The sequence below is a fragment of the Xiphophorus maculatus genome, chromosome 9, assembly GCF_002775205.1.
Source record: "Xiphophorus maculatus strain JP 163 A chromosome 9, X_maculatus-5.0-male, whole genome shotgun sequence".
Classification (NCBI taxonomy): domain Eukaryota; kingdom Metazoa; phylum Chordata; class Actinopteri; order Cyprinodontiformes; family Poeciliidae; genus Xiphophorus; species Xiphophorus maculatus.
This window is the reverse complement of record NC_036451.1, coordinates 24914054-24930192: the sequence shown is the minus strand read 5'-3', so window position 1 is coordinate 24930192 and position 16139 is coordinate 24914054. Positions and strand designations below refer to the sequence as shown.

The 16139-nt window shown below is 39.5% G+C and overlaps 1 protein-coding gene across 1 annotated transcript in view; it reads right to left on the bottom strand.

Moving 5' to 3' along the window:
* The window catches only part of atp10a (ATPase phospholipid transporting 10A (putative)), a 45874-nt gene extending 30795 nt beyond the window's left edge, over nt 1-15079 (bottom strand). The window contains exons 1-8 of the mRNA XM_005804453.2: nt 14442-15079; nt 9324-9528; nt 7814-7899; nt 3618-3724; nt 3404-3535; nt 2737-2867; nt 362-614; nt 63-280 (exon numbers count right to left, since the gene is read on the bottom strand). Coding sequence (XP_005804510.1) covers nt 63-280; nt 362-614; nt 2737-2867; nt 3404-3535; nt 3618-3724; nt 7814-7899; nt 9324-9528; nt 14442-14866 — 1557 coding nt within the window. The 5' untranslated portion in view covers nt 14867-15079. The remainder of the gene's footprint in view (nt 1-62; nt 281-361; nt 615-2736; nt 2868-3403; nt 3536-3617; nt 3725-7813; nt 7900-9323; nt 9529-14441) is intronic.
* Nucleotides 15080-16139: the final 1060 nt, after the last annotated feature.

The window sequence follows — 16139 nt, the reverse complement described above, 5'->3', positions numbered from 1 at the left end:
GGGAAATATTACGAGAGGACTGGAGTGGACAGGGACTGCGCTGAATGGAGCGCTGAGCTGACCATGGGGCTGCTGAAGGCCGTGTGCTTGGAGAGGATGCTAGCCCGCTTGGCCTCGGCCCTGCTGCCCGTCCTGCGATGGGACTTGGTGCTGTGGGAGCGCAGCACGACGCGTCCGCTCTGATGGCTGGTGACGCTGTCCCGTCTGGGCAGGGTGCCTCCGTGGGACATGAACTCCTCCTCCTCGGAATCGATTTCCTGATACATGGCAATCCTTCTAGCTGCGTCGCGCCAAGACACACAGTCGTTAGGAAGGCTCTTAAAGGGGAAACGAGCGTTGCGCGTCGGCCCGTTGAACTCACCATTGGCGTCGTGCGAGTACTCCACCCCGGCCACTGTGCAGCGCCGGAACACCATCTTGTTTTCCGTCAGCGTGCCTGTCTTATCAGAGAAGATGTATTGCATCTGGCCCAGATCCTCGGTGATATTAAGCGCCCTGCACTGCAGCTGGGAGTCCGTCTCCTCGTCGTACAGATCCATGTCCTGATGGATGAAGTACACTTGGCAGATCTTCACAATTTCAATCGACACGAAGAGTGAGATGGGTATCAGCACCTGGGAGAGGAAAGGAAAGTTACAGAGAGGATTCAGAGCACAAAATGCACAAGTGACCAGACAGCCTGAACCACTTCTCAGAGCTGAACATTTAAACTGCTGCCATCGGTATTCCCCCACTAATGCACTCCTTGAGTTTCCGTAGTTTGGAATGATGTCAGAAAGCCAAGGGCCGCCATCTTGTTTGACCAGCTAGTTTTACTGCTTCTATGCACAGTTCCTACAAATCTGAACCGGAAGTGAGCCGTGCCACTGAAGCCGCATCTTGGTAGGCAAGCACAGTGTAAAGCATAGATGAACCGTGGCTTCAAGACTTGACCAAGAGAAAGACATAAACAACATTTTTACTGCTTTCAGGATTGACCTGTATGAGACAGAGAATGTGGCTCATTTACTGTTGACATAACTCCATAGCAACTGTCATGACAGTTAGCTACGGATACCTACCAAGATGGCTGTCAGCTGCAAGGTTTGCGAAAGTGTGACGTCAAATAAGAACTATGATTTTTTTTTTTTTACTTTAAATTCAGGTCAGTTCTATAATGGAATATTAGGGCCAAGCTACAATAAAAAAAATGTAATTAGGAGAATAAAATAATATTACAAATAAATTTGTAATACTAGGAGAATGAAGTTGTAGTTTATGAGAACTTAAAACATGAAAAACAACACAATATTAAAATGCAGGATCCTGAGCATCTTGTTAAGTTGTACAGCTGATACTACAATAGAAATATTTAATCTTTTAACATATCAGCATCAAATTAATGTCATTGTGCAAACAATTGAGACCATTTCGAAGAGTCGCACAGATTGAGCTGGTCACATCAGCTCTAAATAACTTTATCAAAGCTTTTTTCTTGTACTATTAAGATGTTTCATCTGGTAAAATGGGATCTTGTACTAATATTAAGATAATATTCTCATAATAAAATAAAAATTCTTGTAGCCAGGCCCTGAAACTTTGTCATAAGACTCAGAATTTGTAACTTCTTTTGTTTCTTTTTTTTAAGAAAGGAAACCAGGGTGCTGATGTGGCACAGGGGTTAAGCACAACCCACATATGGGCTGTCGCAGGTTCGATTCCCGGCTTGCGACCTATGCTACATGTCTTCCCCCTTCTCTAATTATCCACTTGCCTGTCAATTTACTGTAAAATACAGGCCACTACAGGCAATAAAACCTTTATTAAGTTTTAACTTTTATAAAAGAAAAAAAACCGAGAGTAAATGGGAAAAAAATATATGGTATGAGTTTTTTAAGCCATTGATGTACATATAAATGAATGAAGAAAATATTTTAAAAATGACCTGACAGGCTTCGTCATTGCTTCATGGACTCGCATAAAGTTGATATCAGACTTTTAAATTGGTTGGGTTTTGTCGACTTTTCTTAAAAAAATTTAAAAAGTCAGAAAGTTTAAAAACATTTTTAAAAAAAGCTTTGCACAGTTTTATACACGAACAGAAGAGTACCGCATGGTCTTGGAGGAAGACTGTTTAAAAAATGTGCTCTGCATTTGCTCGATTGTTTCAGAAAAAGGCTCTGAGTCGTGATGGGACATTTCCATTAACGCTTTTGCAGAGAAGACTGAGTCATAACATCTGGGAAGGCAGTTACGTTTGCACGCTTTCCCCCCGCCGCTCTTCCCCCGCAAATGCAGCCACTGTTTACACAGCTAAAGCACATTACCGGCCACGCCGACTTTCATTCACCGTTTTCTACATAAACCCCGCAGATCAAAACCGGACCGCTGCTTATGACATGGAGCGGCGTGACACGTTCACCGATGATCCAGGTCACAAGCAAACAGATCAATAGATCTCCGTGACAACTTTTCCCTCCCCAACTTGATCCTGCACAGCAGAGAGGTTGTGTGAGGCATGAAGCGCATACATCCTCACTGCTTGCTGAGTTTTTTTGTTTTTTTTTTAAAGTGGAGATAAAGATTTAGAGGTCATATGCTCAGAGGTTGCAATAATGTCAGCTAACATTTTGATTTACAGCGCTGCCTGCGTACGGTGGAGAGAATCTTTTAGAAGTACTGATACGGTTTGTCCCTGTACGTTTGTCCCTGGGTTTCACTTGGTCTTTGTCCGTCCCCCTTGTCCCAGTTTCGTACCTGAAAGACGATGATCATGGTGAGGAAGAGATAAATGACTGACATCATGAGTGATAAGTCTGTCCCTTCAGGACCAAGAACGTCAAACATGGGTCTCTTATCTCCGTACTGAAACATCCACAGCCCGTGACCTGGAACAGCAACAGCAAAGGTCAGCAGAAAGATGGAGAGCATAAAAAAAAAAGTGTGTTGTGTATATATATATATATATATATATATATATATATATATATATATATAATTTTTTATTTATAAAAGTTACAAATTGCAGCTTTAATGGAAGTATTAATTTTGCTCCTTACTGGACAATCCTGACATACAATGTCCAGCCAGCAGTTTACGACTTTAAGTGCAACAAGGTGAAGGGGACAATAAGCCCAAGCAATTCTTTTTTCATTACGCTTAAAACAAAATGTGGTTGAAAGTTATCAAAAACACTGTATGTCGAAAAGCATCAAGTTTTTTTTTTTAACAACTAAGTCATCATTTGAAGTCTTCCATTTACTTTTCCTCAAGTTTTGTTTTCCATTTATAAACATTTGTTTGTTGAGCTAAAGACATTTAAATATGACAAAAAAGAAGCAAAGAATAAACTGGCCCCTGATGGGGTAAAGGTTTTTCACGGCGATGTGTGAAACTTGTGCATATGAAACAAAGTTCTTCATACCGATGGCAACAAACAGGCACATCACCAGCAGGATGACGACACACCAGCACACATCCACATTCATCTGTCTCTCCAGCTTGCTGCGTTTGTAACGCGGCCCGTTGTTGTTGAGCATGGCCTTGGTCTCGTGACCTGCACAGACAGAAGCGAGGCGCGTCGGTGGCAGGTCATAAGGGGAGCGTGACGCGGTCCGGCGGCGACGGGTCAGACTGACCTGCGTAGATGACGATGCCCACGGCTTCCTCCGTGTTGCGGACGGTGCAACCGCGCAGGAGGAGGTTCTCTTTGTGAAGTGCGTCTCTTCTGCCGTTTCGGTGGATTCTGGAAAGTTCAATTTAAGAAATGACTCGGATGAAAGAGAAATCATTATCGTTCAGGTGAAAAAAGTAATTATAGATTTGATTCCTTCCTGGATAATTAAACGGGAGTTCTTACAGGTTTCAGCAAGTACTATTTAACACATTTCACAACACATAACTCAACTTCTGATCACGAATGCTCAAAATTAAATATTAAGACTTGATGAAATTTCATTTCAGACCTTGAATGAAAATCTGGGCATTTAAGATTTTTAAGGCTTGAAATTTTGATTTTCAACTTTTAGACATTTTTTTTAAAGATGTATAAAGACCCTGCAGGAACCCTGATAAAAGACTACATGCATTTATTCTGCCAAGGTGCTGTGAACCATTACAGTAGGCCCTGATTAAGCCAAAATTCCCACCGATCCTAAATGAAACCTCTCAAATTTGGAATCAATGAGGCTTTTCACTTCTTGCCGCTTTCCCTCAGGTGTCACCTACATCTTGTCTGTTTTAAGTCTGAATGAAGGCAAGGCCTCACAGAAGTATCCACACCCCATTAACTTTTTCAAGTCCCATTTCAATTCCAGGTTTTTAACCGATTCTTATAGCCAAAAACAACATATTAAATATCTGAGTGTTGTCTGCATTTGTATTAATCAACCTTTAATCTGACACCACTACATATAACATATCCAGAATTTCATTAATAAGTAAATTCAGTTGAATCCAACAACAAATTCTAAATTACATTGTGATTTGTTTTTACTTGCTAAAATAAAGTATGAAATATTTTTGTCAGATATTTTATTAGAGAAGGGATGTCTAAATCATTGTCGATCCAAAGCTTATATAAAAAAAAGCTTTGCATGTTTACCTTATTAAAAGAAAAGTTTGACTGAAAAAAAGAGAAAAAGCTAAGCTATTATTAGCTTTCATGTAAGATTTAAATACACACACCAGATATGCGCTATGATTGCATAACCGAAGACCTAATCATTTTCAGACAAAAGCTGAAACAATTTTTAACAAATGTTTCATAAGGTTTCCTGTAGATCTTAGGAATTTGAAACATTACAGACACTGCGATGCTACTGTCAGAATGCTTACCAACAACAGAGGTCACGTTCTGACCTCTGACACCAAGCCAACGGACACATCACCACTGGTCTATAGATTAAGACGAGTTTCCCCGATCCCTAAGCAGTTAGCTCACACACACAGCTTAATGGAGTTCACAGCTAGCACTGCTAGAAAAGGAGATAACCCCCTCTGAGCTCGTTCTCTCTCCCTCAAAGGAAAGCCAGATTGGACCGGGTGTCACTGAACGTAATGTAATAAAGCACTGGTGAGCCTTGAGCTCCACTGTAGCCTGGCAACTGAATACCTGCAGCATCTGGTGTGCTTCTAAGCAAAGAATACGTGTCATAGTTTGAAGACGAGTCGCAATGGATCCTTTACAGGGAGCTCAGAAAATCCAGTGTGTTAATGTAGTGACATCATGAGAAGTGGCAGGGATCCAGGCAGGTCTGTCACACGAACACATTTTTACTGGATGATAAATTGTCCCAGATACCATAGTGCTGTTGTTTTGAGTCCATTTTCAAGTAATATGATGGTAAAAATGCACATTCTGAAAGATCACTAAACTTTAAATTCTAATGGACTACAGAAGCGACAAGTAAAATGAATGATCAAGTCTCTGTAAACAAAACTGTCATTCAAAAAAAAAAGAGCTGGTTAAGACTAGAGGGCAACTAACATCTAGGTGGCTGGTGGTCAACTGTTCAATTACCAAGTCTTGGCATATTACAGTTTTAAGATTCAAGCATTCGGGATCATAATAGAGCCATTGGTTTGACCCCAGTCAAGTCGCTCTCATATAAAAACTTACACAGGAAGTGAGACACCGTCAGAGGCGGAGTGGTGTGTAATAATGAAACAGGCAAAAATATGTTTGGAAACTGGGAAAGGATGAGTGCTTTTCTTTCTTTTTTTTAATATCAGAGCTGCAAGTGTCAACTGTGCAGCATCCAAAACCAAAGGGAAAAAACCCCAACTAACAAAACAATTCTTGTGTGTATTCCCATTGTTGAATGATTTGTAATATGAGACACGTTACATTTGTAATGATTTATATATAAATCATTTAGCAAATGACTTATATTGACTGAATTAAAGCTGGACATCCAAACCAGTCATTAACTAAGCAAAGAAAAGTGAAAGATCTCTATTTACTTTTACTGTAGCAAGCATGCCTTAGGAGAACAACCCTAATCATTTCCAGTACAAATACAGAAACTGGATGCACAACACAGCTACTCATAATCAAGGTATGTATTTTTTTGTTACATACCTTGAGGTTTGTGCAATTTGCACAGTCATAACTCACATCCAAACAAGGCTGACTATATCCTTTGCTAGGATATTCTGTTTCAGTTTTGAGCACAACCCAAGTTTAACTTTGAAACTCTTGACTTGTCTACAAACCACCATCTAAGATCATTTACAGAGAAAATGTAACAATTTAATAAAAGCAAACAAGTCAAAGACTTGACATTCTGAAAAAAATGAAGTTAGAACTTAGTGCCAGAAAAAAGTAACTAAAATTGAATGTATGACACAAATAAATCACAATGTGCCTTTGAGTGTTTTTCGAAGCAGATAAGTCACTCTTTCAGAAGAAAACATCATGACCATGCATTATATGAATAATGATGCAGCAAATTTAACAGCAGAGTGGGACTGCCAACAAGGTTGCACATATGGAAAACAACAAAACAAAACAGTACAGACGACTGGTTAACAAATCTGCAAAAAGAAGCCATAACTCATAATTTAAGAAATTTATAGAAATCCCCTGAAATGACAAGCTAAAGAGAGAAACACTGAAAACAGATGAAACGGAAGGTGATATATATATATATATATATATATGACTTACTTCATAATTTAACACCTTGAAATTGGGTCTCTGTCTCTTTAAAAAACTCCTGCTCTTTTTGAAACTCCACCTTCAGGAAGTCATCACAACATGGCTCCTCTATTAACTCTTTAACAATGTTTTACCAGCTTTGCACTGACTTATAGCTTGTATCATGAGCTCAGCAGATGTTTGCTAATTGCTACTGGCTAGTCTGAAGGAGCCAAGTGGAGGCATCACAGGGGAGGGGCGTTCTGTGAGGTGGAAGCTAGGACGCTAAACTACAACTCTCCAGCGTGTCCTTAAAGGCGGCGCTAGGACCAGCCAGGCGTTTTGCACAGCTGAATGGTTGCAATGGAGATTAAAGGATTTCTCAAACAATGCAACACTCCAGGTATGTTTTTGGTGAGTGGATAATATTGGAACACGATGTAAAAATCCTCAGTTTAGACACAGTAGGTGGCACAGAGTGCGATAAGTTGAATAAATTCATTTCACACAGCCTTCATCTGAGATGTGTGAAAGTAAATAGAAGAAGTTGTTCAAAAGCAGAACAACTTTTGGATGTTCCTCAACTCATAAAAGTTGTTCTTCTGTTGCAAAAAGTATAGTACAAAATAATTAATATGGAAGGAGATAAGAGGATAAACCCACCCTGAGGGACTTCGAGTGCTCAAAATGTTGAAGGTTACATTCCTGTAGTGCTGGTCTGTCGTCACAAGTAAAACACTTGATTGTGTTGAAATGTGGGATTTTCAGCTACTTCCATTCACAGTTGCTTGGATTGCAAGCGTAAACATCCTGGGACTGTTATTTTAAGTAAAGTGCTGCCACGCCCCCATGTGCTTTGGAGTAACAATACTGGTGAGAAAGAGAAGGAATATTATGGTAACCTTTTAACCCCCTGGGTATGGTGCCAGTTTGTAAGGTCTCTAATCTTCTTCCTCAAAGACAATTTTTTACATTTTCCTCCTCATCCAAGACAAATGGTAGTAAAAAAAAACTAAAAAAAAAAAACTGGAGGTGTTATTATCGGTACTTTTTTCTCAGATGTCAGTTTTATTGATTATTTTCTGCGAATTGCTTGACTTGGACATAGAAATTAATAGAGCAGCGATGAGGCACAAACACAATTGAATATCAAAAGTTCTAAAAATTATTAAGACAAGAAAAAGTAATACTCACACGTAGCCTCGAAATCGGTTCAGGTCATTGTTGGGCTTTTCACATTCAATTATGCTGCTGTACTTTAATGGGTCAAAGTCACAGTCCTGTGAAGACAAAAACACCCAATGAGAAAATATAGATGGAGCCCCACTTCACTTTGGTCATGGATGCTAAGACGTGTGTAAAATTTGCTCTAATCAAACTTCTGCTTTCAGTTGACCCAAGACAGAGAGCATATCTTGTTGCAGGGCAAAACATTTACAAAATATCATGAGAAAAGAACATTATGTGGAAATATTGATGCAACATCTCAAAACTTCAGCCAGAAAGCTGAAGGTTGGACACAAATGGGTCTTCCAAACCTAAACCTAAGCAGACAAATTAGTTAAGGTAAACATATTTTTTGGAGCGGCCATCGCAAAGCCCATTGAAATGTATAAACAGAGTTTAAAAGATGTATGTGAAAAAGCCAACTATTCTCAGGGGAAAGTTGCACGTTATGTAATTTATGCATTACATTAATATAATGGGTACATTGGCTTCACATCATATAGTATAAAAATCTGACTTTTGTCTGATTTTGTTCTTGCAGTTGAGTTCGACACCACAGTGCAAAATAGAAAGTGGCTGAGTGTGGTGGTGTGAGCAGCAAAATGCCTCTGTTCTTAAAATAAAACCTAGGAAAGTTATTAGCCATTGTTAAGGTTTTCATAAGTAATAGACCTCTGTAGGAATCAGCAACCTGCAAAGGAGAATACAGAGACTAATACAGCTCTTTAGCTGAATCTTCCTTTTTACGAAGTTCCTCACAGAGGGAGTTGGTTAATTCTGCCTCCACACTTCTACAAGTGAAACTTATAGAAGTGTACCCAAAATAAAGAAAACATTTGATCAAGTCATACACTTTAAAAGGCAGTTCAATCATGGAGGAAATGTATGAACATTTCTGGATGTGAATGTTTATAACATATATGTCGCTCATTATTTTTGCCATTTGTAATTACAATAAGTTTCATTATTAAACTGAGCTAAAAACATAAAAAAATATAGTCTCATTTAATAGAGTGTATGCAAGTATTTGCCTTAATCTGTATTTATTTGGTTAATATTTTTGCCCCTTTTTTATATTCAGATTGTTCTTCTCAAAAGCTGAAAATGATCTCCTTTTTATTTATCAGGTGGGTTTTGAAAAGAATCTCAGGAACGTCAACCGGAGAAAACCTTTTTTTTTTTTTTTTGTCCATAACTGAGATTCTTCACCCGAGTTTCCATCACAACCGCCTTTTGTACATTGTAAAGTCTTCAGAAGCCTTTCTATTACAACTTAGGCCACTGCTCACTGACAGGAGTGAGCAGTGATTGCTTCTTAATGCAATTTGTGATCAAATTTAGTTGTTAATTTAGTCATAAAGTTAGTCACAAAACCTGAAACTAAACTTGAAAACAAAAGGGATCATCATACGATACAGCAAGATGTAGCACCAAGCACATGAGGAAATGAGGTTGAGAACATTTGTTTCAGTCTCACCAGGTCGAAGAAGCTGCGGACGATCTGCCTCTGCTTCAGGTTGGTCTCTCCATCCAGCGTGGCGGTCTCGATGTGGCACAGGCGATCCGGGTCACTGGAGCTCAGCAGCAGGACGTCGGCGGGGAGAATCTCGTTACATCGCAGCTGGATAAAGTCCCCGACTCGCAACTCTTTCCAGTACTTCTCCACGTAGCGTTTGCCCTCTCTGCCGGAACAGCATACAGTCGGTGTGTGACTTCACACAGACTTTGTGCTACTTCTAAGAAAGCAAGCTGCAACTGCTGATTTGCCCAAACTGGGAGGTTGGGATTTGTTGTTCCTGTGATCGGCCTTCAACGTTAAGGTCTTCAAAAAGTTTAAGTACTGGATGTTTTTGATTTGATGACATTTTCCCCATGTATTATAGATCATGTTTACCTGCCAAAAAATGAAAACAAGCTATTTTTATAACGCTGCAAAATATGAATAGATATGGAGTTTAATTTCCAGTTGAAACCAGATATTTACATACACCGAAGGCAAAAAACTAAAGATTTTCTTACTGTATGAAGTGAAATCAGCCCAAACGTCTGTTAGGCCTGTTAAAAGCAACAAAATTATTTTTATTTGTTAAATGGCACAAAACGTAGCGCTAAGATTTTTTTTGTACCTTTCCTTGAATTTTGAAGCGGACATACATTTGGTCAGTATCAGGGATAACTCTCTTTTAAATGGTATGACTTGAGTCAAACCTTCTGGGTTTCCTTTCACAAACTTCTGATAGGCTAGCTAACTGAACCAATAGAGTGTTCATTGGAGTCAGACCTGCGTATGCATTTCAAGGTCAGATCTCAAACAAAGTGCTTTCTTGTTTGATACGATTTGAAAGTCAAAAGAAATGTATCGAGACATCAGGAAGAGAACTGTGACGCTTCACACAGCTGGTTCATCCTTGGGAACAATTTAGCAATGCTCGAAGGCCCGGCGTTCTTCTGTTCGAACACTTATATGCACGTATAGACCTGATAGGGACGTCAAACGATTATACCGTTCAAAAATTAGACGGGTTCTTTGTCCCAGAGATGAATGAATTGTGGTCCAAAATGCAGATTGACCCCAAAACAAGACCTGGTGTAGATGCTGGCTGAAGCTGATGAGAGTGTGATTACCGCTCGGTGAGGAAGAAGCCATCACTCCAAAAGTAACATGAAAAGCCAGACTGCAGTTTGCAAACGCACACCGGAACAAAGACCTTCATTTTTGGATACATGTACTGTGGTCTGATGAAACTAAAGTGGAACTGTTTGGTCATAATGACCCTCATTAGATTTGGAGGAAAAACCGGGATACTTGTACCACCCTAACTGTAAAGTATGGTGGTGGCAGCATCACTTTGTGGGGCTATTTTGCAGCATGAGGAACTGGTGCACTTCATAAAATAGATACATAATGTTAGTGAGGCAAGACAATAAGGTGGAAAGCCAGAAAGTAATCACTTGGGCTCATATGATTATCCCAAAGGGACGATAATCCTCAGCATCCAGCCACAGGTTATATAGTCACTTATAACGACAACAAAGTCAATGTTTAAACTTTTCGGTAGTTTGCTATGGAGAAGTTGTGGACAGATCTGAAAGTGAGATGGGCTATAAACCCGACTCAGTTCCACCAGCTCTGTCAGGAGAACAGAACTCCAGCAATCCACTGGGAGAAACTTCTGGAAGGAAACTCAAAGGGTTTGACATAAGTGATACGGTATAAAGGACAATTATCCCTGATACTGACCAAATGTATGTAAAGTTCTGAATTTGAAGAAAATTATAACAAAAAAATCTTTGGAAAATGTGCCGATTTTTTTTTTAGGCCGTTACCAAATACAAATAATTTTGGTTATCCTAACTGACAGAAAGCATGAGAAGTTTGGTCTAATTTAGCTGCAGACAGCGGAAAAAAATAAAATAAAGTAAAAATATGCATCTTTTCAATTGGTGTATGTAAACTTCTGGTTTCAACATTTTATTTATCAAAAATATTAAAACTCCCCTTGGTTGGTCTGTAAATATTTGGCTCCTTCTTAGAGCCAGCAGAAAAAGAATATCCCTTTTATCTGATTTTGCTTACACACACTGAATTAAAAAAACCCTGAATATTGTCAGTGTTGAAGCTTGTAGTGAACAGGGACAACCCTTTTGAGTCACAGCCCAGTATGATCACCGGTCAACGCCGACATAAGAAGCAGCATCAAAACAATACGGTTCAAAACGTTAAAGCTAATATTCAGATTCCTTAAAAATTAAGGTCCAACTGCATTAGATTAACCCTCTAATTAAAATAAATTTAGCTGCATTACAGAATATCCAACATATGGATGCTGATTCGTAGTCCGTCATGTTTATGCATGGGCAGAGGTGTGCAGGGTACTGTATGAGTTTAGTCGGGTCAGGATGTTTAGCATAACACTGCCGCCGCCACCAAAGACAATCCAATTATGTCCAAACTTGACAACAACGTGGGTCAAGTTTATGTGTGAACACTTTGGAGCCGCCAAACACTGAGGGGCTTTTGATGGCTGTAAATTATGCTCTATAGAGGGAGGACGACAGTGCTGCTTTTCATTAGGGAAGTACAATCTGGGCACACATACTCAGGAAACTGGTCAGAAACGGGCCGTCAGGTTGGAAAGCCATTCAGATTTAATAGAGTCGGAACCAAAAGCAAATGCTGCGGTATCAGCAGAAACAATCTTTCATTTTTCGTTGACGGACATCTGGGGAGGACTTTATTGTTTCTGAGCTTTAGCCCTGAGGCCGGAAGAGTTGGATCTGGAAGTGACGATTCAGGTGACGTGCACGAAGGCCAGCCTGCGTTATACCATGCTATGGAAAGTACTGATTTTTTTCCCCCCCAGCTGATTACATTAAAGTCACAAACGTCGACGTATCTGATAAGAATATTATGTGATGGATAGACCAGCACAAGGTAGTGCAAACTTGTTAGGTAGAATGAATATCCATCCATCAATCCGTCCATTTTGTAACACCCTTGTCCCTAGCGGGGTCAGGAGAGGTGCTGGTGCCGATCTCCAGCTAACGTTCCGGGCGAGAGGTACACCCTGGACAGGTCGCCAGTGTGTCGCAAGGGTAGAATGACTATAATACGTGATTTTCAAAAATTTTTTTAAACAGATAAAAATCTCAAACCTAGACCGATCAGCTAACCAGTTTGTAATTTAATCTCAGAGTAAATTCGGCTTTTCTTTGAAGGCCTCGGAGATTTGTTATAGAAAATCGGTGAGCAAACAGCATCAGACACGTCAGGGATCAACTCTGAACATACAGAGATCAATCATCCAAAAAACGACATGGCACACACCAGAGCTGGGCTTCAAAATACAATCTCAGTTTTTTTTTATACCATGTCCAATTTTCTTTTAAAAAATAAAAGTGGCTTTTATTTCCATCATCCCTTCTGTGAGATTGGAGTATCCAGGCCGAGCAACAATAATTTCTGTTTAATTACAAGAATATATTCACTAGCAAAAAAAAAAAAAAGGAAAAAAAAGACAATTTTACAAGAAAGAAAAATAAAAATAATTATAAATAAACCTTAAAATTATCAGAAATTAATGTGATAAGCATTCTAATTTTGATTCCATTTTTCATGTTGGTCATGATATGTCAAGTTTTAAGACAATTACAACTTTATTCTGGTGATATGACTTTATTCTGATATTACGTCAACTCTATGGTGGTAGGACTGTATCCTCAAAATATAATGAATTTGTTCTTATAATTAATTTGAAAAAAAAAAAAAAAATCTTAGTCTGGCCCAAATACTCCAACATAAAGTTGACCTGAATTCAATGTGATTTATCACAGACAAAGTAAAAATATTCTGGATAATAGAAAATGTTGAAAACAACACAAATGACTTGTCTTTAAATAATCTGGCATTTTGCGTTCTCTTACAGGAAACACTTTGGATGCAACAATGTCAACTTTTAAACCAAAAGTTGGTTTTGTTGCATCCAAATCTGCTTTTAATTCATTTATTAAACTCAGCTAAAACATTTTAAAGAAACGACCCAAATCCTGATTCAACTGGTCAGAAACGACTGAATCTTGTTACATTTTTTCCCCAATTGATAAGAATTTTTTTTTAAAAATTACTAGGTAAAAGTTGTTAAACCACTTGATCTAAAATGATTTATAAATCCCTTCCAACAACAAATATACGTTGTTTAATTAAAGTATTGCATGCTTACTTTATTGTAGTCGAGTTTGTACAAGAACATTTTTGGTCCTCAAGATCCTTTTGACATGCGACTAAAAGTTTGGACACCCCTGTCTTAGACAAAGCTAAAACGTTTAAATCTGGTGAATATTCTTCCAGCACCGTTCGGTTAAAGGTTCAGATTCAACAGAGAATTTGTGGCACAACTTGAAATCTGATGTTCACATGTTTTAAATCTGACTGACCTTGACTTTATTCCACACATTTATTTTCCTCTTTACCACTATGCTCTACTTTTAATTTTGTAAATCACTTATAATCCTTCTGAAGTACACAAGACCTCTTTGGTAGTGAAAACACACAATCAAGCATTTCTGTCTAGTTTCTAGTGCAAATATCTTAGTGCACTTGAATTAACTTAAACGTAACTTGTCAGCAACATATAGAAGTTTGTTTAAAGTAAATAATTCATTGATATTGATCTGCCAATGGAACTAGTACTTTTTCATCAATAGTAAGGAATTACTTACTTTAAACAAGCTCTTGTATCTTATGAAAAGATACTCGTAGGTTAGTTTTGCCTTATTTCAAGAGAATTAATTTATTTGCGCTGGAAACGAGACTAAAATTACTTGGCAGGATTTGGTGTTTTTGCAGTGAGGAAGCAGGAGGGGAGGAAAAAGCTGAATGGACATGACTAGTTAGCAAGTACCTTAAAGACTATCGTTTTGTTTTGTTTTCTTCCCCAAGTTTCCGTCATCAGCTGATGCGAGTGAACCAGCTGCATTAGAGCAGAACAGCGTGTACGGCTGAAATAAAGAAGAAACAAAACGGAGCAAGCGTCCAGCCTGCTGGACACCACCGCTGCTGCTGCTGGCTGCCAGCTGGACTCCAGGCCGGGCTTACCTGCTGTAGACCAGGCAGTCCATGTGGTTGATTTCTTTATCCGACCTGTGTCTCCTGTAGTCCTCCCACAGGTCCTTAATGGCAGTGACGGACAGGATGAAAACCACAGGGGCCAGAGCAAGTTCGGGTTGGAAGGCGTTGACAACCGGGACAAAATTGAGCAAAGCGATGAAGACGAAGTAAACATTAGCAAAGCGATGGAACTGCTCGAAGAGGTTCTTCGGCAGGAATGACAGCACGGTGTACTTGGTGGTCTTGATTTTGTTGCTGGCGTAGTGTCTGTTGGGGTTGTCCTCTCCCTTGGCGTGGTCATAATGGATGTTGGCGTGGACAGTCCTGGTTTTGTTCTCCTTCGGCTTTTTCTTTCGCTGCCTTTTGGCTCTTGAAGCCTTGGCCATCCCGGTGTCTTCGCCGTCTCGCGCCATAGTCTGACGCCGCCTCAAACTTTTCCACTGTTACCGTTTTCGCGTCCTCACACACAAAAACACCACCCAAAACCGGAGACTATGTTATCATTCTTACAGCGAAGGACAAAATTTAAAAAAAAGTTAACCCAAGTTGTTTGCTTCGGTCACGAAAATCTCTCCTTTTTATCCATGTCGACTCCTGCTTTTGGCGACAGGAAAACTTTTGCTTGTTTGGCTTCTTTCCCCCCCCTGCCTGTTTGGAAGGATGCTCGGAGAGCAGGGAGGGCTTGGACTTTCCGTAGCTACAGCGCGGATCTGTAAGACACATGGATGGGTCACAGCGAAAGGCCGCGAGCTTGACGGTTTGCTTACAGATCAGCGACTGCGCGCAATTTTAGCATAATGGGACGGTTGTGAGCGGGTTAGGGGTCGCACTCTTGTGGAAATCTGACCCGGTGGCCCCTCCTCGACCCAGCCTTTTTTTTCTCTTTTTTGCCACGCGGTATGATTTAGTTTACACAACCAACAGGAAGACTGAAAAAACTGAATTGTTCCTGTCAAATGTGTAGTTAAGTTTTTTATGTGTAAATCGCTTCGGTTGGAAACATTTTTATCTAATAAATAATGATTAAAAAAAAAAAAAAGCTAAAATGGCTGTGTACAATTTGTAATATACCAACTTTGTGGAATTTGGCATACTACTGCTACCAATAATAATAATAACACAAAAGTTTTGGGGTTTTAAATGTACTGCACAAAATGCAAAAAAAAAAAAAAGGAATTAAAGGGACAGCATCATGTGAAATCGACTTCTTTTAGCTTTACATCATGTTATAATGTTATTCACTCATCAAAAACATTGTTTTATTCTTTCATGCACGTTTGAGAATCTTCCCTGGTAGCCATTTTGGGTGCAGAAGCATTTGGTCTCACCTAGTAGCTCTAGTCTCCAAGCGGAGCTTCTGCCTCATCTGCGGCTCCCCCACTCAGCTCCTTCACACAAGCCAGCAGCGATTAGCAAACACCAGGCGGAACTGAGCATCAACTGAACTCATTATATGAGCTACTCCTCAGTTCAACACTGGTGAAAACATTGTTAACGGGTTAATGAAGGAGCCATGTGGTGATGACTTCCTGAAGGCGGAGTTTCAGAAAAAGCAGGAGCTTCTTAAAGAGACAGAGGTCCAATTTCAAGGTGTTTTAAAATTACAAGGTCAAATTTCATTTAAGTCATATTTGATGTATACATCATTTTTATGACAACTGAAGGTAACAGTTTCTTGATTATGCA